General features: G+C 35.5%; 4 protein-coding genes across 4 annotated transcripts; 3 read left to right on the top strand and 1 right to left on the bottom strand.

Annotated features, from left to right (window-relative positions):
• Positions 1-97: 97 nt before the first annotated feature.
• On the bottom strand, positions 98-2,073 carry LOC18030493 (cytochrome P450 81D11). The gene is made up of 3 exons (XM_006411835.2): positions 1,576-2,073; positions 1,060-1,443; positions 98-943 (listed from the first exon to the last, which is right to left on the bottom strand). Exons 1-3 carry the CDS (start codon positions 2,071-2,073, stop codon positions 323-325), a joined length of 1,503 nt encoding a protein of 500 aa, XP_006411898.1. The 3' UTR covers positions 98-322.
• A 7,110-nt stretch (positions 2,074-9,183) lies between these two features.
• LOC18030492 (indole-3-acetic acid-amido synthetase GH3.2) lies at positions 9,184-11,472 on the top strand. The gene is made up of 3 exons (XM_006411834.2): positions 9,184-9,586; positions 9,683-9,784; positions 9,889-11,472. The coding sequence occupies exons 1-3, from the start codon at positions 9,264-9,266 to the stop codon at positions 11,267-11,269; spliced, it is 1,806 nt and encodes a 601-aa protein (XP_006411897.1). The 5' UTR covers positions 9,184-9,263; the 3' UTR covers positions 11,270-11,472.
• Positions 11,473-15,283: 3,811 nt separating this feature from the next.
• LOC18030491 (cytochrome P450 81F3) lies at positions 15,284-17,085 on the top strand. The gene is made up of 2 exons (XM_024150055.1): positions 15,284-16,274; positions 16,365-17,085. The coding sequence occupies exons 1-2, from the start codon at positions 15,411-15,413 to the stop codon at positions 16,971-16,973; spliced, it is 1,473 nt and encodes a 490-aa protein (XP_024005823.1). The 5' UTR covers positions 15,284-15,410; the 3' UTR covers positions 16,974-17,085.
• Positions 17,086-19,986: 2,901 nt separating this feature from the next.
• LOC18030490 (cytochrome P450 81F4) lies at positions 19,987-21,933 on the top strand. The gene is made up of 2 exons (XM_006411832.2): positions 19,987-21,030; positions 21,133-21,933. Exons 1-2 carry the CDS (start codon positions 20,158-20,160, stop codon positions 21,763-21,765), a joined length of 1,506 nt encoding a protein of 501 aa, XP_006411895.1. The 5' UTR covers positions 19,987-20,157; the 3' UTR covers positions 21,766-21,933.
• Positions 21,934-22,655: the final 722 nt, after the last annotated feature.

The raw sequence follows: 22,655 nt of genomic DNA, 5'->3' as shown, positions 1-22,655 counted from the left end.
AACAAAAAACTACTCAAAACAGAGAAGGTTAAGAATCAAATTACTTACTCCATTGAAGTAGACTTAAGTACTGTATATTGAATTAAGTTTGTTCATAAACACACAACTTAGAAACATTGAATTGTAGTTAACAGTGAACAACATTGTTTGAAATTCACGGTCGATTTGTTGTCTTCATTTTACATAGTAACAAGTAATAACTACAACATAACATATATGTACCCTATTACCTATAAATAACTACAACATACAGACATAACAACTAATCAAAAACCAAAAAAAGACAACCGGTTACCTAATAAAGCATATATAACAAACATTACTAAAGTGAAGCAGAATCGTGGAAGATCTTACCAACAGAGGCACGTGCTCTGCACATGGCTTCCAAAGGCTTAGCTTTAGGCATTGTGCCTCCTCTGCCTTCACTCATGTCCACTTCTTCTTCTCCGGTCCTCTCCCATTCCAAACACTGAATCAATGACCCAAGAGTCAGGTTTATTAGACGATGAGCCAGTCCAGAACCAGGACACGCCCTTCTTCCTAACCCAAAAGGCATCAGCTTCTGAGCCTCTCCTTCTTTCTCAAACCTCTCTGGCTTGAAGCTCGTTGGATCATCCCACAGCTGAGGATCTCTGTGTATAGCCCACGCATTGGTCAATAGTATCGTGCCTCGTGGCATATCGTAACCCGCAACTTTACAATCTTCTGAGGCAACGTGAGGAAGCAGCATTGGGACCGCCGGGTACATGCGTAACGTTTCTGACACAACGTTTTGGAGATATGGCAGATTTGAGATGTCTGATTCGTCCACAAGCCTGTCCAAACCAACCTTTCTATCGATTTCTTCTCTCGCCTTGTTCAATATCTCAGGATGGTTCAACAGGTTCGACAATGCCCATTCCAATGTCACCGCTGATGTGTCGGTCCCGGCCAATATCAAAGCCTGCAAATAACAAACATACACAAGTCTAAAACTTACACTTTTCCATACCAAGATGTAATCTCAAGCATTGATAGAACCTGTAAATGCATTTTCCAAGTTTTGGGATATATACTTACAACCATGTTTCCTTTGATGATGCGATCTGTGAAGTAATCCGGCTGCGATTCTTGCAGAGAGAGCAAGTGATCGATCATGGTGTTGCCTTTCTCTTTAGCTTCTCGTTTCTCATCAACCAATCCCTGCAAGAGCTCGTCGAGCCGACCCGCCAGCTTCTTGACACGTGTCTCGTAATCTGAAACCCAACGCAAGACCGGTAAATAATCAACAACGTTTCCGGCGCCAGCAAGAGCCACCACATCTGCAATGAGTTGTCGGAACCGTTTAGCCTCCGGATCGTTCTCTGTGCCGTCACCGTAGTAACGTTTTCCGGCCAACATTCTGATTATGTTGTTGAATGTTAAGTTAGATAACATTGATTTCATCTCCACCTTGGCAAATTCCTGCAAATGTATTGATATATCTTCTGTTAAATCAACGACGCAACCGATAAAACGCTTTAATTATCCTAATTTCCTAACCAAAGATATAATTTTTCGATCGAAAATTGGCATTTTCGCTGATATAAGACTAACCTGTGAAAAGTTCCGTGAGAGACGTAATATGAGCCGTCGGATCTCGTCCTGACGGATAGAGAGGAAGCCATTGAGCCGGTGATTGGAGAAGATCTCGACGGAGCCGATGCGGCGGAGGTTCCGCCAGTGGTCTCCGTACGAAGCTGCGATCACTGTTGTGTAATCGTACGCGACGTGCTTGGCGAGGATGAACTTTGGCCGGTTCGCGAGTACGACGTCGTTTTTAGTGAAGCACTCCTCGGCGATCGAGTGTGACGAGTTCACGAAAACGAGTCGGTTTCCAAGGCGGAGGGAGAAGATCGGAGCATCGCCTAGGGAATGGGAGAGGGAGAGGAAAGTGCGATGGATCGGTGGTTTGAGGAGGCGGAGGTGACCGATCACCGGTAACGACCATGCCGGACACGGAGGGAGGTTGGGCTTTCGCTTGATTCTTCCGATCAAGAATCTGAGAGTAAGAACAATGAATAGAACTGAAGAAATTAGGGTTTTGGCTTCCATATTCGATTATTGGTTATCGAATAATACTAATTATTGGGTTAAATAGATTGGAGAAAGAACCAAAAACCAAATTTGATTGTAGTATTGACTCATTGACAAAACTTTTCTTCTTTTCTCGATTTGAATTGTGACGTTATTGTTAACAGATGTCTCTAATGTGATTCCAATTTTGATTCTATCTTCCTGTTTATAATAGTCAAAGTCGTGGTCTTTACGAAAATTGGAAAATTCTTCGTCGTGTAAGAACTGTAACAGAGAATTTGCTCTCCCTACCTAGTGTTGGAGAGAATAACTAGAAGGCTACTCTGGATTCTACAAGCCCAACTGAATATAATTAGATCAAGACTTGGTTGTAGGGCTTGGCACATCATCACTTCTTCTGGAGCACTTCAGCCACTGATTCCGATCTATCGTTCACAATTGCAAATTTTAGCGGCGGAATGAAAAACCTACCGATGTGGCAGTTGCGGCCGAGGAGGAAGTTGTCAACTATTTCTGCGGTGGTGACGTTGCGAGAAGTGGTCACTAGACCATCTTCGGCAGTTGATAATTCTTTGAATTCTCAATTAAATCTAAGCCCATATTTAAACGCAAGAGGCCCATTAGTCTATATACGATGGTCCGGCCTATTACTAAAGATGAAGAAGTAGTTCACTTTACTAGTAATATACCAAGCAGGAGTGAAATGTAGCTTATTGATGTATTCTTTTCAAAATTCAGAAGTCTACAAATTGTCCTTTGACCCAAAAAAAGGAAGAAAGAAAAAGGCCTAAAAATTGGAAAGAAGTCAGAAGCCTACAAATACAATACATGTATGTAGCACATAAAAAATAATGGGCTACAGAAATTTTGACCCAGACATAGAGATCAAAGAAAGATTTTTGGCCGAGACAAGGCGATCAAAGAAGTGGAAATTGACCAATATATGTATGTGATTAAAGTAATAATCAATAAAATTATTATTAAGAAAAGTGAAATGGAAGAGAGACAAAACCTAGAGAGCAGTGAAAAGGAAAAGGACAAAAGGTGTAAGAAGAATAAACATATTAATTGTGTCTAAAGAACTAAAGCTATGTCCTGGTTCAACCTTACTCATGTGACGTACTGACGTTCCCGTCAGCTTCTTATTTAAATTCTTTTAATTTACTTCTATGAAAATCGAAAACTACGAGAAAACAAATAAAAAGACATAACAAAACTCAGAAAAGAAAAAACTTTAAATTCGGATCGGGTTTCAAGTTTGAATGTTCGGATCTACTATCTAGAAAATACACGGTCTAAAAAATAAAAACGTGTGTTTTCATTATAGCCATACATTAAAATTAAACACGAGTCTTAAAAGACAACTACGACTATTAATAATTTTTTTTAAAATGTTTAAAATGAAAAAAAAAAAAAGGATCAGAGAATATAAGAAAGAATTGAACTCTGGACGTCCCGGAAACGAAAGCGACTGAACATAAGTGTTCGGTAGTTGGATTGCTACGGCATATTTTGTCGTAACACCGCATGCACCCAACTCGGTCCAATTTTCTTTTGGTATATATAGCGTACATGTATTACTTTTATTTATCCTTGCAAGCCTTTGATTTGTAAGCATATACAGGTTTTTAAGTTTTATATTGGCAAACCAATTATCTAAAAGAAGAAAATAGTTTTCTTACATATAGGACCGCATGAAAAAATTGTTTTTTTTTATCATATGAAATTTTGTACAGCGTCTGGAATAACAGTTTATGTCACGGACTGAGTGTTCCCCTTGTAACAAAAAATAATAATAATACAAGATTGCAACTTTTAAATCCTTGAATATTTAACAGATAGATAAGTTTGTTAATATATTATATATTTCAATTAACCTATAACATATTGGAGGGGGTTTTGTAATTGTATACGAGAAACATTTCCTGACGTGACTGACTATAGTTGTTTAAATCTTTTGCTTGATATATATCAATTGCCTTAGCCGATAATTTCATTCAAACAATTCGAAGTTTGAATCCGATAAAGTCATCACTATTTTAAAGAATAACTTGTAATTCAACGATTGTGATCAACCGATGAATATGACAATAATATGACATATTGTCATGGCCGGGTTGATTACTTATATAGAATAATATAATTTGAAACATATTTGTATGATTAGTTAATACCAGCTACTTTTCAAAATATGTTGGCTGAAGCCTCGGGTATTGAGAACTGCTTAACGCTTTCAATACTGAACACTAGTTTTTCTCAAACTAAGGAAGTTTACTAAACATTTTTATGGGTTTCAGAATATGCCTTAATTGGGATATAATTTAGCAATATTATCCTACATTTTTTTTTTTTGGTAAGCCGTAAGCCTTGTGTATAACTAAAAGATGTTAAGGAGAAACTGGATTACTGGCTAATGGATAACTAACCACTCCAAAGTTAATAAAATTTTGTGTCCACGAAAAAAAGAGTAGAAAACACATTATTTGTTTATCGGCTAAATACAGATAGTGTAAGAAAATAAAAACAGAAATAAAGGACATTTGTAAAGAATAACAACGACAGTGTTTGCCCATAAATGATCTCTCTGATCCCGAAACATGTACATTTGTTTGGGTATACATAACTCATGCTTTTGCCTTTTCAAAACTGTATTGTATGTTCCCTCTTGACTTTTATTCAAAGCTCGATCGTTTTGTTTTTAAAAAGTAATTTTATATTTTATATTAAAAAAGAATCTCCTAAATTATGAAAATAATAGTGATATATCAGCGAAAAGCGTGCGTCAACTTCTTTAAACAGAGATCTATTCACATGCATGGTGTAAAGATATATATACATACATATGGCGACGTGCATGCATGTGCCACTATCTTTTCTAAATGCACCAATTATTATCAGGATTGTTGTTTGTACTAAGAAATAATTATGAAATTTAGTTATAGGAAGGATGGCGTCGTGATTGATTTAAAAATACTCAATCAAACACTCTGATTCGGCAATTACTTATCCTTTTCCACCTAACTGGTCGTTTCTTTTTTTTCTACTATCCATCACGTAACGTAAAGACTTTTCTTTTTCGTAAAATTTAAATTTTATATCATTTTTATTTTTTAATTGCATTACAGAGATAAAAGGAAGAAGGCAGAAAAAAAAAACTACCAAACAACAAACCGAAAAACTACAACAAACCACAATAAGCAAGAATTTAGTATGGTAAAAACATATAAAAAAAATCGTGAAAGCACAGAACGACACGCAGACCATCCTGTGCCTCATCAGTTCTGAATGACTTGAGAATCCTATTTCTTGTTGCCACGAGCTTCATCCCCGAAGCAAACCCTCAAAATCTCAAGGACGAAACCTACAACTTCCAAGAGGGAGCAGAGAATATGCGTTTCCGACATAGCTTAACAACGTAAAGACTTTATTGTTATAATACTGTAAATATTTTTAAAATTCCGTGTCTTCCTACTTTGTGTGCGGTATATTGTGTTTGTGTGTTGAGAATGTTGAATGAAGGAAAAAAAATTGTCGTATATATACGTAAATTTGCGGAATGCATGGTTGATGTTAAAAAGGGCCCCAAGTCTGTGTTATCCAAAGATATCTTGATTATCTTCTCCAATATCGTCAGCGATGTGACGCCATGCCTTCTTTGGATCTCTATCTCTCTCATAGAACCGTGTTCCTTTTTCTTCCATTTTGACAAGTTGATTATCTGTTCAAATTTGTTATTTTCTTACAAAACGATACACATGTTCTCAATGTGTTTATTTCATAACCAATGTGTTTATTTCATAAACTAGTCATAACATTTATTGTGACTTTAATTTAGTAATGCTCTGAATAGTAGTGCTAGACGGAGTGGATCATACAGAAGACAAACCCGTGTACAAATGTTCTCAATGAACGCTAGTAGAAATAGATAAATCTATTTTAAACTAAAAAAAAATCCTCATCATCCCATAGTTAGACCAAAATAAATTTTTTATTTTTGTCGATAGACCAAAATAATTTTAGGTGTTAAATTATATTATCATAATTTTCCATTATATTTTAGTATATTGTAAATTAATATCAATTTTCCGTATATTAGTTATCAGTTTTGATTATTATCAACTTATAAATTTGAAGAAATTATGAGATCTACTGATTAAAGTAATTATTGTTTCTCTTTTTCACCTAAATTTTCTCTCTACTTTTTCATTATTTTTTTAGAAATAATTCTTCTTTTTTTGTCAAAGGAAAGAATCCTTTTTCATTGTTAGAATAATGAATTTTGAATTTGTACGCTCTTTAGGAGTAATGACATAATACTTTTTCTATGTTAAAATACGAGTTAATAATTTTAGAAAGAAACATAAAGATAGTACTCGTTTTTTTTTTCGGTTTGGGATTTTTCTATAGAATATCTCTATAAGTATCACTCATTCAACGATGGCGTCCAGTAAATAGCTTGAATCAAATGTGCATGCGAGCTATAATGTTGATTTTAAAATTGAAAAAATTACACTTGGGGTTTAAAAATGGCATTTTGAATTTATACCTTATTCAAGGACAGTATATGTTAACCACAGTCAACATGAGAACTGTATAATGTTGACATTGATTGTCGACTAACAAATTAACGTGTACGTATCTACCGAATACCCACTAATTTACTTATATATATATATATATTAGTAATATACTTATATATCTTAACTCTCGTATACATATGTTGGTATTTACTTATTTGCATTTTCTTACTGATAAATTTGATAAAATACTATTTTTTCATTCATATTTTCTGGGTCAATATATTTGCTTGGATAATGTGAGAGTTAAATGAAGGTAAAATATTAGAGAACCGAATGTTAATTTACAGGGGACAAGGTTATTATTTACTGAGTAAATAAGTCAACCTTCGAATAGCTATGCATATAAATAAATCCGAATGATACTATGTATAATATTTGGTGAGATGGTTGAAGTGACTATTCTAATGAGCAAATTGTTTTCCAAAAGATAAATTGTTCCCGAAATGTCTAATCAGAGATAATGCATGATCCGTTCCGTGCAATTAGTCTCTTTCTAAAACAGTAAATATCTTCTATTCATTTCGTGTTAGGTACATATTTATTTCAAAAATTATTCCCTCTGGCTTTTTGATCACACGATAACTAGTATTAGTATTAGAACTATTTCCTCATGGCATCGCCATGACCGAATTTGTATTATATCATATATGCAGTTGATGCATACATCTTTTGTTAAAAAAAATTTTGGTATCCTATGTTGCTAAACAAATATACTAGTTTATAGAAAAAGGGTGTTTTATGCTTATAAATTTCGGTATCAGTCTATTTTGGTTTTGACAACTCTTTATCCCAAAAATAAAGTTCTATTAATCATTAATCAACAAGATACGTCAAGGTGCACTGTAGCATTCCATTTATAGCCCCCATGATTAAACTTCACTCCTTCGCAATTTCTTTTTAGTTTGGCTATATAGTTTACTTAAAACAATTAACGTATATAGTTAAAAAAAATATCAACAACGTGACAACAAAGCTAAAAGAGTATATTGTATGGTTAACACAAGAAGAGAGGTAATAACAAAAATTAGTGATTAACAACTTTAAATGGAAGTGGAGGATCAAATGTCAGGAAAAAGATGTAAATGAGAATGGTGACACTAATGCTACAATATTAATACAGTTGTTATTTTAAATTATTTTTTCCTGAAAAATAGTCAAGAGACAAAACCTATGAATTAAATGGAGCAAGTTGGGGAGGGTACAGCACGAGCGACGATCATGAAACGAAATGAAAAATGTTCATACAAACCATTTTTTGCTTTGAGTGTACTGATATATATTCGTCGAAAGTCGAAACCAAAAATTATTCATTAAAAACACTCCATCTTTTAAGCCGTACTAACTATATATACTATATCTATTGAGCCCTATATATAGGTTTTTCAAATCAATAATCAATTGAATTTGGGGAAATTAATGACTACAAATCTATCATGTATGTAGTTATATGGTCTAGTTATATTGTTAACTAGTAAAATTTGTAAGCCCATTCACACTATACAATAATCCTTTTTATATCATATATACTTGCCATCCGCCATGAGAAAAATTAAACTAGCAGTCTAACTATGTTATATGTTTCTCTCTCTCATTCACGGACTATTAAATCGTGGTTCGTGGTATTTTAATTCAGTGTGTACACGTGAATTCTATACATCTTTTCATAGGATATGCAATTCCGGATTCTCAGCCGTCCTAGGAGGTTGTATATATAATTTTAACTCTCCGTACGGTTACGATAATCTTGACATATAAGTTTTGGATTGATTATAGATATACTAAAGAGAGAGACGACGATGAATGTGAATTCAAGTAATTTGTGTATTATATTTGTATCTAACGTTCAAGCTCCAAAATCGGATCTGAAATGCTAGCTAAAGAGTGAAACCAATAATACCAGAAATTAACGACAAATTGTTCTAAGAACAAAAAATTACTAATCATAATCATAATCAGCGTGATGTTTAATAAGACAATTTGTTATGTAACAATCAGTAATAAAACTCTTCTTTATATATACAATGATGTTCGCACTAAATAACATAAACTAATGTCATAGATAATCAACTTGCCTCCAAAAACAACAACATGATCCCTAAGCTACATATTATTTTACTACTTAAAAAATCTTAATCACGATTAATTTTAAAGTCACTCCGTTATTAGCGTTATAAGCAAAGCTTGTGAATACTTGACCGTCTTTATCGACGACTAGAAAAAAGAGTCACAAGAAAACGAGCCACGTAAGTCCGTAATGACGCCTCTGACCAATAAAGACAAAACCCAAACATCGGTAAACGCTTACGTGGCAGAGGCATGTGGGTCCCTAATGTCTTCATAAACTAACATTAGCTTATTTGTCGACTATACCTTTTGTCCCCCGTCTCGGTTACAACCCTGTGACAAACAAAGATCAAGTCAAATATCTAACCAAAACTACTCTCGGGCCCACACGTACGTCCACGTGGCATCACTAATGTTGCATTTCCCCTCCTATAAATACAACCAGCTCTTCGGCGAGTTATCCTCATCAAACGAGTAAAGCATTTGCTAATATTAAACTCTCTCTTCTGTTCCAAAAAAACAAAAATATTAAACACTCTTGTAAAAAAAACATTTTGATCAATCATGGCCGTTGATTCACCTCTTCAGTCACGGATGTCGTCATCGACGACCTCTGAGAAAGATGTGAAGGCTCTCAAGTTCATAGAGGAAATGACTCGAAACCCTGACTCGGTTCAAGAGAAAGTTCTTAAAGAGATATTGAGTCGTAACTCGGATACCGAATATCTTAAACGGTTTGATCTTAATGGCTCCACTGACCGGAAAACATTCAAGAACAAAGTTCCTGTGGTTACCTACGAAGATTTAAAGCCTGAGATTCAACGTATATCCAATGGCGATCGTTCTCCGATCTTGTCTTCTCACCCCATAACCGAGTTTCTCACAAGGTAAATGAAAAAATTATCAGTAATTATGATCATAATAAAAAACTTAAAAAATAATCACAGTTGACCGTAAGTTATAATTTTTGTATTTATATGCAGCTCTGGGACATCTGCTGGTGAAAGGAAATTAATGCCGACAATTGAAGAAGACTTAGACCGACGTCAGCTTTTATACAGTCTTCTCATGCCTGTGATGAATCTGTTAGTTTACATTTATCCTTTTAAATAATGTTTTCTTTTATTCTTCTATTTATTAATCAATGATTAGATAAAATTTAACCAAAAAATGTTTAACAAAATTACAGATACGTGCCAGGATTAGACAAAGGCAAAGGCTTATACTTTTTGTTTGTGAAGTCGGAGTCTAAGACGTCAGGTGGGTTACCAGCTCGTCCGGTTCTCACGAGTTACTACAAAAGCGACCACTTCAAGAGACGACCGTACGATCCGTACAACGTCTACACTAGTCCTAATGAGGCCATTCTCTGCTCTGACTCGTCCCAAAGCATGTATGCTCAAATGCTATGTGGTCTTATGATGCGCCACGACGTCCTCCGTCTCGGAGCGGTGTTCGCCTCCGGTCTCCTCCGGGCCATAAGCTTTCTCAAGAACAATTGGAAGGAACTTGCTCGGGATATCTCAACCGGAACCCTAAGTTCTAGAATCTTCGACCCTGCCATCAAAAGCCGCATGTCGAAGATTTTGACCAATCCCGATCAAGAATTGGCTGATTTTCTGATTGGGGTTTGTTCACAGGAGAATTGGGGAGGGATAATCACTAAGATATGGCCTAACACAAAGTACCTTGATGTGATTGTTACTGGTGCAATGGCTCAGTATATCCCGACGTTGGAGTACTATAGCGGCGGATTACCGATGGCTTGCACGATGTATGCTTCTTCCGAAAGCTATTTCGGGATCAACCTAAAACCAATGTGTAAACCCTCAAAGGTTTCTTACACGATCATGCCAAACATGGCCTACTTCGAGTTTCTCCCACACGAACACAATGGAGCAGTAGAAGAAGCATCGCATGAAACCGCACTTGTGGAGCTAGCTGATGTTGAAGTTGGAAAAGAGTACGAACTCGTGATCACGACCTACGCTGGGCTCTACCGTTACAGAGTTGGTGACATTCTTCGTGTGACGGGGTTCCATAATTCTGCTCCACAGTTCAAATTCATAAGGAGAAAGAACGTTTTGCTAAGCATCGAATCTGATAAAACCGATGAGGCTGAGTTACAAAAGGCAGTGGAGAATGCATCGAGGTTGCTTGCGAAGCAAGGAACGCGTGTGATCGAATACACAAGCTATGCAGAAACGAAGACCATACCGGGTCACTACGTTGTCTATTGGGAGCTACTTGGTAAAGAGCAAACTAACGCTTGTCCTAGCGACGAGGTCATGGCTAATTGCTGTTTGCAGATGGAGGAATCTCTCAACTCGGTTTATAGACAAAGTCGGGTCGCAGATAAATCGATTGGTCCGTTGGAGATACGTGTGGTGCAAAACGGTACGTTCGAAGAGCTCATGGACTATGCCATCTCGAGAGGTGCATCGATTAATCAGTATAAGGTCCCGAGGTGCGTGAGCTTCACGCCGATCATGGAGCTGCTTAACTCTAGGGTTGTGTCTACTCATTTCAGCCCTTCGTTACCGCAGTGGTCGCCAGAACGACGTTGTTAGCTAAAACTTCTAAATTGTTTTGAACCATTGCAATGCGGTTTTAGAAGAAAGCTCTGTTTCAGACACTAGACTCCTATGTTAATTAGTTTTTATTATGATTATTATGTTGTTTTCTTTAGGGTTTATGTACCGTACAATAAAAGTAGTACGTACTAATGTTTTTCCTCTCTCTTCTGTCAAAAGCCAGCTAATAAATATCATCAGCTCATAAATTTGCTAGAACTCACTTAGTTAGTGACTTAGTGTCGTTCCAAGAGATCAAACCAACTGCAAAACCAATATCATCAGCTCATAAATTTGCTAGAACTCACTTATTTAGCGAGATAATGTTTTGCTGTAGTCCAAGAAAAATCACGTCAGCATAAATTTCTTCATCTCACTGCTCTGCTCATTTTAAAGAATTTACCGGATCTGGAAAAAAAATCGATGATCACATAATGAGCTGTTGGATTAGCTAGTTGTGTTAGACTATTTTAAATCGCCCCTAAATCCCTAATTGTTACTATCTCTCTCAACATATCTACAAGAAAGAAAGTATTTTGCCGACTAATTGTTATTCTCTCTTCCCCCCTCCCTCGCTCTCAACATCAACTTTTTGAAACCTTCTTAGAGAAGAAAAATACAAGAAAAAATAATGCAGACGTAGTATACAAAATAACTCATTATTCCGTAAGAGAATATATATATATATATATATATATATATATATATATATGTAAAAAAAATTAGAAGTAAAATTGAACGGTAATGTCACGCGAATGCTGAAATTCAACTGAGCCCGAATAGTTAGTCTAGTATTGGAAGCTATTGGGTCCAATCTGGTCAGCAACTGGCCCATTCCAAATTGAGAGAGAAGTCATAACGTGCCAAACGAATTAAAAGACAAAGAAGTCATAACGTGCCAATATCATATGCAACGATGATAAAGGGAAATAAAATGTGGCCAGCACGTGGGCTTATGGTTCCTGTTAGCTGGTTTTCCTTCAGTTTTTTTGGGGGGTTGCACCACCAAATTAAGTAAGTAGTTACAGCTTATAAATTCGCAAGAAGTCATATTTTGGTATCCAGAGCTGTATTGTCTTATTATTACTTTGGAAATTGGAATAGAGAGCTATATTATACTAGCGAGTGGCATTATTATACTAGCTATTATAGTACTAGCCTTCTAGGTATAAGAGCATGTCCATTCAAGTTTTATAAGGGTTTGTTAAGAGTTTTTAAACCCATTTTCGGATTTTAAATAAATAAAAAAGGCCCATTTTCTATGGATCGGTCTTTGCAGAAGGAATTTATGGACCGATCCATAGAGAGTTTTATAAGCCACGTGTTAACTTTTATTAGCTTGCACAAGAGATGTGTATCGGTGAAATTTTTTTTTTGGTTTCGAAAGTTCTTTCTCCCTCGTCGACATCGACGTTTTTAGAAACAACAAATCCCGATCGATCTTGGAGAGAGGAAGAAGATAATCAAAATCAATGGCGGTTGCGTCGAATGGGAGTGAGTATTTCGAATTCGACATGGAGGCTGGTAGGGAATCGTTCGCGCGGCCGTCGAACGCCGAGACAGTGGATCAAGACGAAGAAGATCTCCAGTAGGCGGCGATCGGGAGGTTACCGTCGCAGAGACAAGGCAGTCATTTAGCGATTCTCCGTTTGCGTTTGCAGACGCATACTTCCGGTTATGCCGACGGTAACGTTGTGCAGACGATTGATTGATGTGAAGAAGCTGGACCGCTCTCATCGCGAAATGGTTGTTCGTCAAGCTTTAGCGACTATCAATTAGGATAATTACAAGCTTCTCTCCGCCATCAAGGAACAACTCGATAGGTGTGTCTCTGTTTCTATTTCAAATCAAATTATTAAATAAAAAAAATTTTCAAGAAATCCTTGCCGAGTTCACTAATGGAGGAGGAAAAGCATGAAAGTTTGTTAATTTTTTTTAACACAAAAAAATAATATAATATTATTAAGGATCACTTTTTGAGTTTCTTTGATGTACATGGTATAAGTATAACTGTATTGTCTTATTCTTATTTAGTTAGTTGTTTTTTTTGTAACATCAATTTTTTTTTTTTAGTTGGTTATTGAAGCTTATATAATTACCTCAAATGATTTTAAAACACACTAAAAACCATACATATGGTATTGGGGGTGATTTATTGTTCCTTAATTTTTTCTAGATTGGTGAGAATTATGAGACAACAAAAAATTCTACCTAATTCATTTCATGAAGCTTATATTTTGGTAGCCAATAGGTTCATAACACATGGCAACCATGTACGATTCGGTGAGATCATTGATGATACTACGGAGTAATAATATTTACTATCTGATATCCCGTACGGTCAATTCAAAATTGACCCTCAATTAATTACAATTTATTTTTGTATTTGACAGACAGCTAATACAATTTGCCTTACATATATTTTCATGTCGTTTTTGGACATTCCAAAGATAATATGTTTAGTTTCGTTTAACAGTATTTAAAATATCTGCGTCCATAGAGCATGTCCTTTGAGTGAGCATTTTCATATTTAACTATGCAATTGTAGGTTCTCTTTGGCGTCGTAATTATAGTTTAATAAACCCATGAATTTGATTATGATACGATAATACTGTAAACAAATTATTTAAACTGGGGATACTTATAAGTTATAACCAGAGGCTTATAACCGTTGGGGTTATAAGTATGCCCAAGTTAAATAATTTTTTTTGGGTGTAAACATTTCTGTTTCAATCATGCACTAACAATTTTACAACCGAAAAAGATATATTCTTATACATATATATTTTATATGTAGCATGTAGCATCCCAAACAGGAGGGATAGGTGTTGGATAGTGCATGGAGTTGGATGATCCACTGGATTCCTACTATATAAAAAAGGATGAAATAGTTAGAAATTTTGTTGCTGATCCTTCTATAACCATTACTCCATAACAACTATCATCCCATAATTTCTGGCCACATGATTATTTTATGTCGTCGGCCAATGGCCCCATTTTTTCCCAAAGATATTTTTAACTACTTATGTTATGTCTTTATTTTATTTTTCATGAAGTTTCTAAAGATACTTTTTAGTGGGATTAAATTAATCACAACAGCTGGAGAAGTTGAGAATTACTCAAAAGAGTTAGTTGTACATAGATCGCAGATTCGTAAATAAGGGAATTGTTAATGATATACTTGATATTATGTGGGATGAGGTGTCCAAAACTCCAGCTCAAAAGTCTGAGAGATCTGATTCGTAAATAAAAATCATGCAAAAGAGTTAGTTACATAGATAGCATAATCGTAAATAAGGGAATTTTTAATCAAATACTTGATATTATGTGGAATGATATCATGGAACGCAACAACAGAGTTTTCAACACTGTTTCCAAAGCTCCAGCTCAAATTCTGAGGGACATCGACAGGCAGATGCGCAGTGCAATTACTGCAAGACGACATTTGAAGCATTTCAGAAACTTAATGTTCTTGTGGATTGAATGAGTGCGGAATCTGTTCCGTTCTTCAATCGTTCAAGGTGGGATTTGGACGTCTTTTTGGTAACCATGTAATTAATTCAGCAATTTAATGTGTTCCGGAACAAAATTACTGAAACAAAAGTTAAATGGTCCCCTTGCGAATAATTTTGTTTTGATCTCGTTTTGCTGGCGGGACATTTCCCTCCAAAACAAAAAATCTTAGTTAGTTACTTTTATATGTTGACAAGAAAACAAAAAACAAAAAGGTTCAAATACCGTTAGCTCACAAATTCACCCAAAAAAATGTGCTTATAATAAATTGTACCCAACTATTTATTTTCCAACATACCCAAGGACCCAACCAACTGTGTTTACACAGAAACAAGACAAAAATAAAAAAAAAGTAAAGAATAAAATCAATATCATCAGTAATATAAAGGTTTTCAGTTGTCACTTATCACATTTTGTTTATCCGATACTGATTTAACACCGAATGGAGTCTTTTTCGAGTTAAAAACTAAAGTATCCCAATGGGATCTCCCCCTAAATAAACAAATAGCTTGCAACATGAACATATTCTTCTATAAATACATAATTAACCAATCTGATTATTTCCAAACACCAGCAAACTCCTCCGCTTCAAGAGGGATAGAAAGAAAGAAGAAGTTAGTCGAAGATGTTTTACTATGTGATTATTCTCCCCTTAGCTCTATTTCTCTTGGCTTACAAATTCATCTTCACATCCAAAACGCGGCGTTTCAACCTCCCTCCTTCCCCACCTTACTCTCTCCCCATCCTCGGCCACCACCACCTCCTCAAACCGCCGGTGCACCGTCTCTTCCACCGCCTCTCCAAAACCCACGGCCCAATCTTCTCCCTCCGATTCGGCTCCCGCCGCGCCGTCGTGATCTCCTCCTCCTCACTAGCTACAGAATGCTTCACGGGCCAAAATGACGTCGTTTTATCAAACCGGCCTTGTTTCCTCACCGCAAAATACGTCGCTTACAACTACACAACCATCGGAACCGCTCCTTACGGCGACCACTGGCGCAACCTCCGCAAAATCTGCTCCCTCGAAATCCTTTCCTCCAACCGTCTCGCCAACTTCCTCCACATCCGTAAAGACGAAATCCGCCGCATGCTCACGAGACTCTCACGTGACAAAGAGGTCGAGCTCGAGCCTCTCTTGTCCGATCTAACGTTCAACAACATAGTAAGGATGGTTACGGGGAAGAGATACTACGGAGACCAAGTCCACAACGAGGAAGAAGCGAATGTTTTCAAGAAACTCGTCGCGGAAGTTAACGATTGTAGCGGCGCGAGGCATCCCGGAGATTACTTGCCTTTCCTGAAGATATTCGGAGGGAGCTTTGAGAAGAAAGTGAAAGCTGTTGCAGAAGCCATGGATGAGATATTGCAGCGTTTGCTCGACGAGTGTAGGAGTGACAAAGACGGTAACACAATGGTTAACCATTTGCTCTCTCTGCAACAACAAGAACCAGAGTATTACACTGACGTCACCATCAAAGGCCTAATGCTGGTAATCTAACACATCTCTAAATAATTAAATAATAATATACAGATAGATTTAAAAATAAATATAAGTTTTTGGTTAATTTATATTACGCGCGAAATGATGATAGCGGGAACAGATACATCGGCCGTGACGCTAGAGTGGGCGATGGCGTGTTTGCTAAATCATCCAGAGACATTGGAAAACGCGAGATTAGAGATCGACGAGAAAATCGGACAAGAACGTTTGATCGACGAACCAGACCTCGCGAACCTGCCTTACCTCCAAAACATTGTGTCGGAGACATTCCGGCTATATCCGGCGGCGCCGATCCTGGTGCCAAGATCGCCTTCGGAGGATATCAAAGTCGGAGGATACGACGTGCCACGTGGCACAATGGTGATGGTGAACGCGTGGGCGATACACAGAGATCCTGGTCTGTGGAAGGAACCGGAGAAGTTTAAACCGGAGAGGTTTAGCGGCGGAGAAGGAAGAGAAGACCTTCATAAGCTGATGCCGTTTGGGAATGGACGGAGATCGTGTCCCGGCGCCGCATTAGGACAGAGGATGGTGACGTTGGCGTTAGGGTCGTTGATTCAGTGTTTCGATTGGGAAAAAGTTAACGGCGAAGCTATCGATATGACGGAGACTCCGGGGATGGCGATGCGTAAGAAAGTGCCTTTACGGGCCTTGTGTCATTCTCGGCCCATTATGAATAAGCTATAAACCCATTTATGAAACATTAATTAACAATGGGCAAATTTTATTTGAAAAATTGGTGGAGCAATTTGTATTGAACAAACTCTCAAAAACAATGGAAAAGTTACATCTACAATGATTTTGGACAATTCGTTTTAAATGAAAAGATAAATGGTGGGGTAATAAGTGTACTAGATTAAAAAATACAAAACATAGTATTAAAACAGAAGCACATTTAGTATTTGCATCCAAACACTCCTAAAGTTTTTTTATAATATTTTATTTTATTTTTATATTTAATTTCTAAAAATTAGTTATTAATTTATATATTTTTAGATTTCTTAAAATCTAGATCATCTTTAATTCAAATTTCAAATTATTAGAAATTTAATTAAATTTAGTTACAAAAATTTGCATTCAATTTAATTTAAATTGAAAAAAATTATAATTAAATTTTATTACGAAAATTTAAATAATAATTTTAATACTTAAAAATTTCTTAAATACAGGAGAGATTTAATTTAAAATTTTAAATTTAAATAATATTTTTATAAAAATGCATAGTAAATAAATATTTTATCGTATTTTATCATAATCAATTGGTCTAAAATATCAAATATTTGAGATTAATATATATTTATATTACACAATAATATGATCAAGCTGATTAGAATTATATATACATATATATATATATTTAAGGTCTATGAGTTAATTTATTAAAACATGTAAGATATTAAGATGATTGGAGACAATTAAAACTAACAGGTTAGCCAGTTTATATATATATATATATATATATACACATTTTTTTTTAATAGCACAAATAATAAATAAATATCTTATTATATTTTTTCATAATCAATTGGTCAAAATATTCCATATTAGTAAATATTTATAGGGTTATACAATTATAATTATAGTTTTATACGAGTTAGTTTGTCAAAACATGTAAAATATTAAAAATGATTTAACACAACTAAACGGATGGATGACAACTAAACGGATGGATTAGTAAATTCATAGATATAAAGATTTTTTTATGTGTAAATCTAAATTCACATAATAACAAAGCTTATAATTAATATTAGATCAATGTATACTTAATTAACGCATACTCTTATTCTACTAATATACAAATTTTACTGTTTAAAATTAAAATATGATAATAATTTTTTGATTTAAAAAAATAAATAACAAAAACAAATTATATTTAAACAAAAAAGATAAATGCAACTTATATTAAAAATAAAAAATAAAACATTCTCGTGTGGACTCACCGGGTTAAAATCTAATCTACAATTATTTTGGACAATTCGTTTTAAATGAAAAGATAAATGGTGGGGTAATAAGTGTACTGGAAAGTCTATTTGGGAAATAATTAATTAAGGAGCTTTGGCATGATTATTGCAGCAATTAAACAAATAATTAATTAATGGGCTAGCAGATCATGTGTGCAGTGTGCTGTCATGTGTGTGGGTCCGCCCCTGACTGGCTTAGGTTTTAGGAACACGTGATTTACGTGTTGTTAGGTAAAGATTTTCAAAAATATTTTAGAGAATCTGGAGTCTTGATGGAGCTTTAAGTAATTGGATAGTGGGATTAGTATAATAAACAAAACAACTATTTACTTGTGTTTTAGAAGAAATAGAAGATGAAACGGTAAGATATTCCGTGGTTTACCCTCGTAAATCCTTGCTCAATTTGATTTTCTTTCGTGTACCAATAGCCACGTTTTTCAGAAAATCATTAACTTTAATTTTATTTCTTTATACTGATTAGGTTAATTTTAATGCAGGTTAACACCTCTTTTATTTATTTTTGCTAAAGTAGATGAGACTTTGGTCAAAACAAAAGAAAGTAGTTGAGACATCTTATTCTCCAGTGAAAGGTTGAGCAATTTTTTATTTTGTGGGATTACTTAATTCCACCAGCATTTTTAAGAGTTTTGTTTTAAACCTAGAGACTATTCATCGTCACATCATTCTGGTTTAAGAGTTATTTTAAAAATTCTCTATCTAATAATTCAAATAATATATTAAAATTACACATCCAAAATGCTACCCTGCTGCCTCTGCAGGTTATAACATTGCACCTTGGAAAAAGTGTGCTTATTTATCGTTTTTTATTATTATTATTATTTATTTCGTTGAAGGGGTTTTTGTTTATGAAACATTTATTGGGTATTTGGTCAAAAATAAAACAATTGAGGTAGCTTTGGCAAAGGATGTAGAGATGAAGCTTCGTTTAAAACTTTCGTCTCAAAATTTATCATTCTTAATTAATACTTCTTCTGTTTCACAAAAAGTATTATTTTAACACATTTCACATAAATTAAAATAAAAACTAATAAAAATAAATTTTACTCTTTACTTGAAACAAAATTTATATTTCTAATTAAAACATCAAAACACTAAAAAAAAAATTTGCATCAAAAATATTAAATGGCATTTTTATGAAAAAAAAAGAAAATCTTAAAATGATATTCTTTATAAAAACAGATGAAGTACAAAAGACACATTATAATTTATAATATTTCTTTGTTATAGCTGACAATAAACGTGCACCATGATTAGTGACTTTAATGTTATTATGGTGGTGCGATAATATTTTAGGCAGTGTTAATTTGACTGAAAAACGACACTACGAACTATGGAGTGAAGAACAATTTTAAAAACCAATGCAGTTTAACCAAATAAAATTCCCATGATGTCTGATCAGAACAAAGAAGAAACCGTAACATGTTGTTTCCGAACGAAAAATAAAAAAAAAAACATTTGCCGACCAAAGAAAAAAATTAAGCAAACGGTTAATCAAGTAATCTATGTGATCTTATTTTTAAAAAACATTTGAATTTAGATGAACACTATTATTTTTTTTTGGCTGAAATCAAATGATACATCTCTGCGCTAAAATCATGACGCCAGATCAGCTTACGACTGAAGCAATCATAGCCGTTGGATCAATTTTATTGGGACCCTAGAACTCATTTTATCTACTATATATAGATTACCAAATCCTTTTGATCAGCGACATCGTAGAAAAGACCGTGGAAAGATTTCTTACTATGTGATTCTTCTCATAACTTTTCTTCTCTGCGCTTTACAAATTCTCTTTCATCCCCAAAACTCACTTTTCCTACTATATATAGGAACACCTTTTTTTTATTTTTTATCAGCGACATCACCAAAAAGAAGGTGACAATACAAAGATGTTTTACTACGTGATTCTCCCTTTAGCTCTCCTTGTCATTGCTTACAAGTTCATCTTCAGCTCTAAAACGCAGCGTTTCAACCTCCCTCCCTCTCCGCCTCACTCTCTCCCCATTATCGGACACCACCGCCTCATCAAACCGCCTGTCCACCGTCTCTTCCACCGACTCGCCAAAACACACGGCCCAATCTTCTACCTCCGACTCGGTACCCGCCGTGCCGTCGTCATCTCTTCTTCCGCACTCGCAAGAGAATGCTTCACGGGTCAAAACGACATCGTTGTGTCGAACCGCCCTCGTTTCCTAACCTCTAAATACATCGCTTACAACTACACAACCATCGCAACCACGCCTTACGGTGACCACTGGCGTAACCTACGCAAAATCTGCTCGCTAGAAATCGTCTCCTCAAAACGTCTCGCCAACTTCCTCCACATCCGCAAAGAGGAAATCCACCGCATGCTCACGAGACTCTCACGTGACGCCCTCATCAGCAGTGAGGTCGAGCTCGAGTCGCTCTTCTACGATCTAACGTTTAACAACATCGTGAGGATGGTTACAGGGAAGATCTACTACGGAGAAGATGCCAGCGACAAGGCAGAAGCAGACACTTTCAAGAAACTTATTGCTTATATTACAAGTACTAGTGGCGCGAGGCATCCAGGAGAATACTTGCCACTCCTTAAGATATTTGGAAGGAGTTTCGAGAAGAAAGTGAAAGCTGTTGGAGAATCCATGGATGCGATCTTGCAACGTTTGCTTGATGAGTGTAGGGGAAATAAAGACGGTAACACTATGGTTAATCACTTGCTCTCTTTGCAACAACAAGACCCAGAGTATTACAGTGAAGTCACTATCAAAGGCCTAATGCTGGTAATTAAAGTTTAAACACACTCATATATAATTAGATTTAAAAGTGGTTTATGTCCACTAATTTGTGGTAATTAACAAAAGAGCTAATTACTTGCGAAACAGGGCATCATGTTTGCGGCATCAGAGACATCAGCCGTGACAATAGAGTGGGCGATGGCGAGTTTGTTGAATCAACCAGAGTTATTGGAAAAACTAAAATCAGAGATCGATGAGAAAATCGGGCAAGACCGTTTGATCGACGAAACAGACATTCCAAACCTGCCTTACCTTCAGAACGTAGTGTCGGAGACACTCAGGCTATACCCAGCAGCACCGCTTCTTGTGCCAAGATTAACTGTAGAGGACATCAAGATCGGAGGATACGACGTGCCACGTGAAACAATGGTGATGGTGAACGCATGGAGTATACACAGGGATCCAGAGCTTTGGACCGAACCAGAGAGGTTTAACCCAGAGAGGTTTAATGGTGGAGGAGAAGGAGAAAAAGACGATGTTCGTACGCTCATAACGTTTGGAAGTGGACGGAGAATGTGTCCCGGCGCAGGATTAGCGCTCAAGATAGTGACGTTGGCGTTAGGATCGTTGATTCAATGCTTTGACTGGGGAAGAGTCAACGGAAAAGAGATTGATATGACCGAAGGTCCAGAGATGGCAATGCGTAAGGTGGTGCCGTTACGAGCCATGTGTCAGCTTCGACCCCTCATGAATAAGCTTCTTACCGAGTCAAAGGTTTAGTTCTACTTTCGTGTTTTCTAATGAAGAATTTGTTACGCTTTGGTGCGTTTTCTGTAACCGAGACAATCTCTGTAATGCGAATAAATTCAGAACCTAGTTTTTTTTTATCAAAGAAAAAATATTCAATACCCCGAACTCTTTATCTTAAAGAAGAAATATTCAATACCACATCAAAGAAGAGATTATTCTTAAAAGACATGAATTTTTTTTTCTTAATTATAGATGCATGTCTGTTTAGAATATTTTTTTTATTTCTGAGCTTTATATTTTATTAATTCCTTATAATTTGAGGTGTCATCTGAGAATTATATATGGCTCGTGGGTCGGCCTATAATCTAAATCTAATAATGTATTCAAAATATATGAATTACACAAATCTGCACTATTTAACTATTTGCATGGTTTCTGGCTCTTTTCCTAATGGATGAATAATTGATTTCATGACTCAACGTTCGCATGGCAACAAAAAAAATTGTTTAGCTAGCAATATCTTGTCATATAAATATAATATAATGGATCGCAGTCTTTATGTTATATTTTAATCTAAGCATTGGTGTACACAAGTTTTGATTTGGTGTGGATATGGATTAATATTTTAGAATTTAGGTTATGATTAGGTACTCCACACTTCAAATTTAGAAAAATAATTTCTTAGCAAGAATAAGATTAACTCGAGATTTCGTCTAATATATAATAGAGCTAGTAGAGATTTCTTATGTAACTTGCTATTTTACATATGTGTTGTCTAATTAAATGCAAAATAGGTTTAATTTTTAGTGCTCAATGTGAGTAAAAAATAAGGACTTCAACATGATAAAATAACTTGTTACAATAACACGTTATCGAAAAATCACACTTTCATATCAGTTAAATGAAAAAAAAAATTAAAT

This window comes from Eutrema salsugineum, unplaced genomic scaffold, assembly GCF_000478725.1.
Source record: "Eutrema salsugineum unplaced genomic scaffold, Eutsalg1_0 scaffold_1, whole genome shotgun sequence".
Taxonomy (NCBI): domain Eukaryota; kingdom Viridiplantae; phylum Streptophyta; class Magnoliopsida; order Brassicales; family Brassicaceae; genus Eutrema; species Eutrema salsugineum.
This window is presented reverse-complemented; position numbering and strand designations above follow the sequence as displayed.

What these genes read in the sequence shown, in the direction of transcription:
- LOC18030493 (XM_006411835.2), bottom strand. Translation starts at nt 2,073, where the DNA reads ATGGAAGCCAAAACCCTAATTTCTTCAGTTCTATTCATTGTTCTTACT. An exon ending in TCTCACGGAACTTTTCACAG is followed by an intron (nt 1,444 to 1,575) that starts GTTAGTCTTATA and finishes ATACATTTGCAG; the next exon opens with GAATTTGCCAAGGTGGAGAT. An exon ending in TCATCAAAGGAAACATGGTT is followed by an intron (nt 944 to 1,059) that starts GTAAGTATATAT and finishes TGTTATTTGCAG; the next exon opens with GCTTTGATATTGGCCGGGAC.
- LOC18030492 (XM_006411834.2), top strand. Translation starts at nt 9,264, where the DNA reads ATGGCCGTTGATTCACCTCTTCAGTCACGGATGTCGTCATCGACGACC. An exon ending in ATAACCGAGTTTCTCACAAG is followed by an intron (nt 9,587 to 9,682) that starts GTAAATGAAAAA and finishes ATTTATATGCAG; the next exon opens with CTCTGGGACATCTGCTGGTG. An exon ending in CTCATGCCTGTGATGAATCT is followed by an intron (nt 9,785 to 9,888) that starts GTTAGTTTACAT and finishes ACAAAATTACAG; the next exon opens with ATACGTGCCAGGATTAGACA.
- LOC18030491 (XM_024150055.1), top strand. Translation starts at nt 15,411, where the DNA reads ATGTTTTACTATGTGATTATTCTCCCCTTAGCTCTATTTCTCTTGGCT. An exon ending in CCATCAAAGGCCTAATGCTG is followed by an intron (nt 16,275 to 16,364) that starts GTAATCTAACAC and finishes TATATTACGCGC; the next exon opens with GAAATGATGATAGCGGGAAC.
- LOC18030490 (XM_006411832.2), top strand. Translation starts at nt 20,158, where the DNA reads ATGTTTTACTACGTGATTCTCCCTTTAGCTCTCCTTGTCATTGCTTAC. An exon ending in CTATCAAAGGCCTAATGCTG is followed by an intron (nt 21,031 to 21,132) that starts GTAATTAAAGTT and finishes CTTGCGAAACAG; the next exon opens with GGCATCATGTTTGCGGCATC.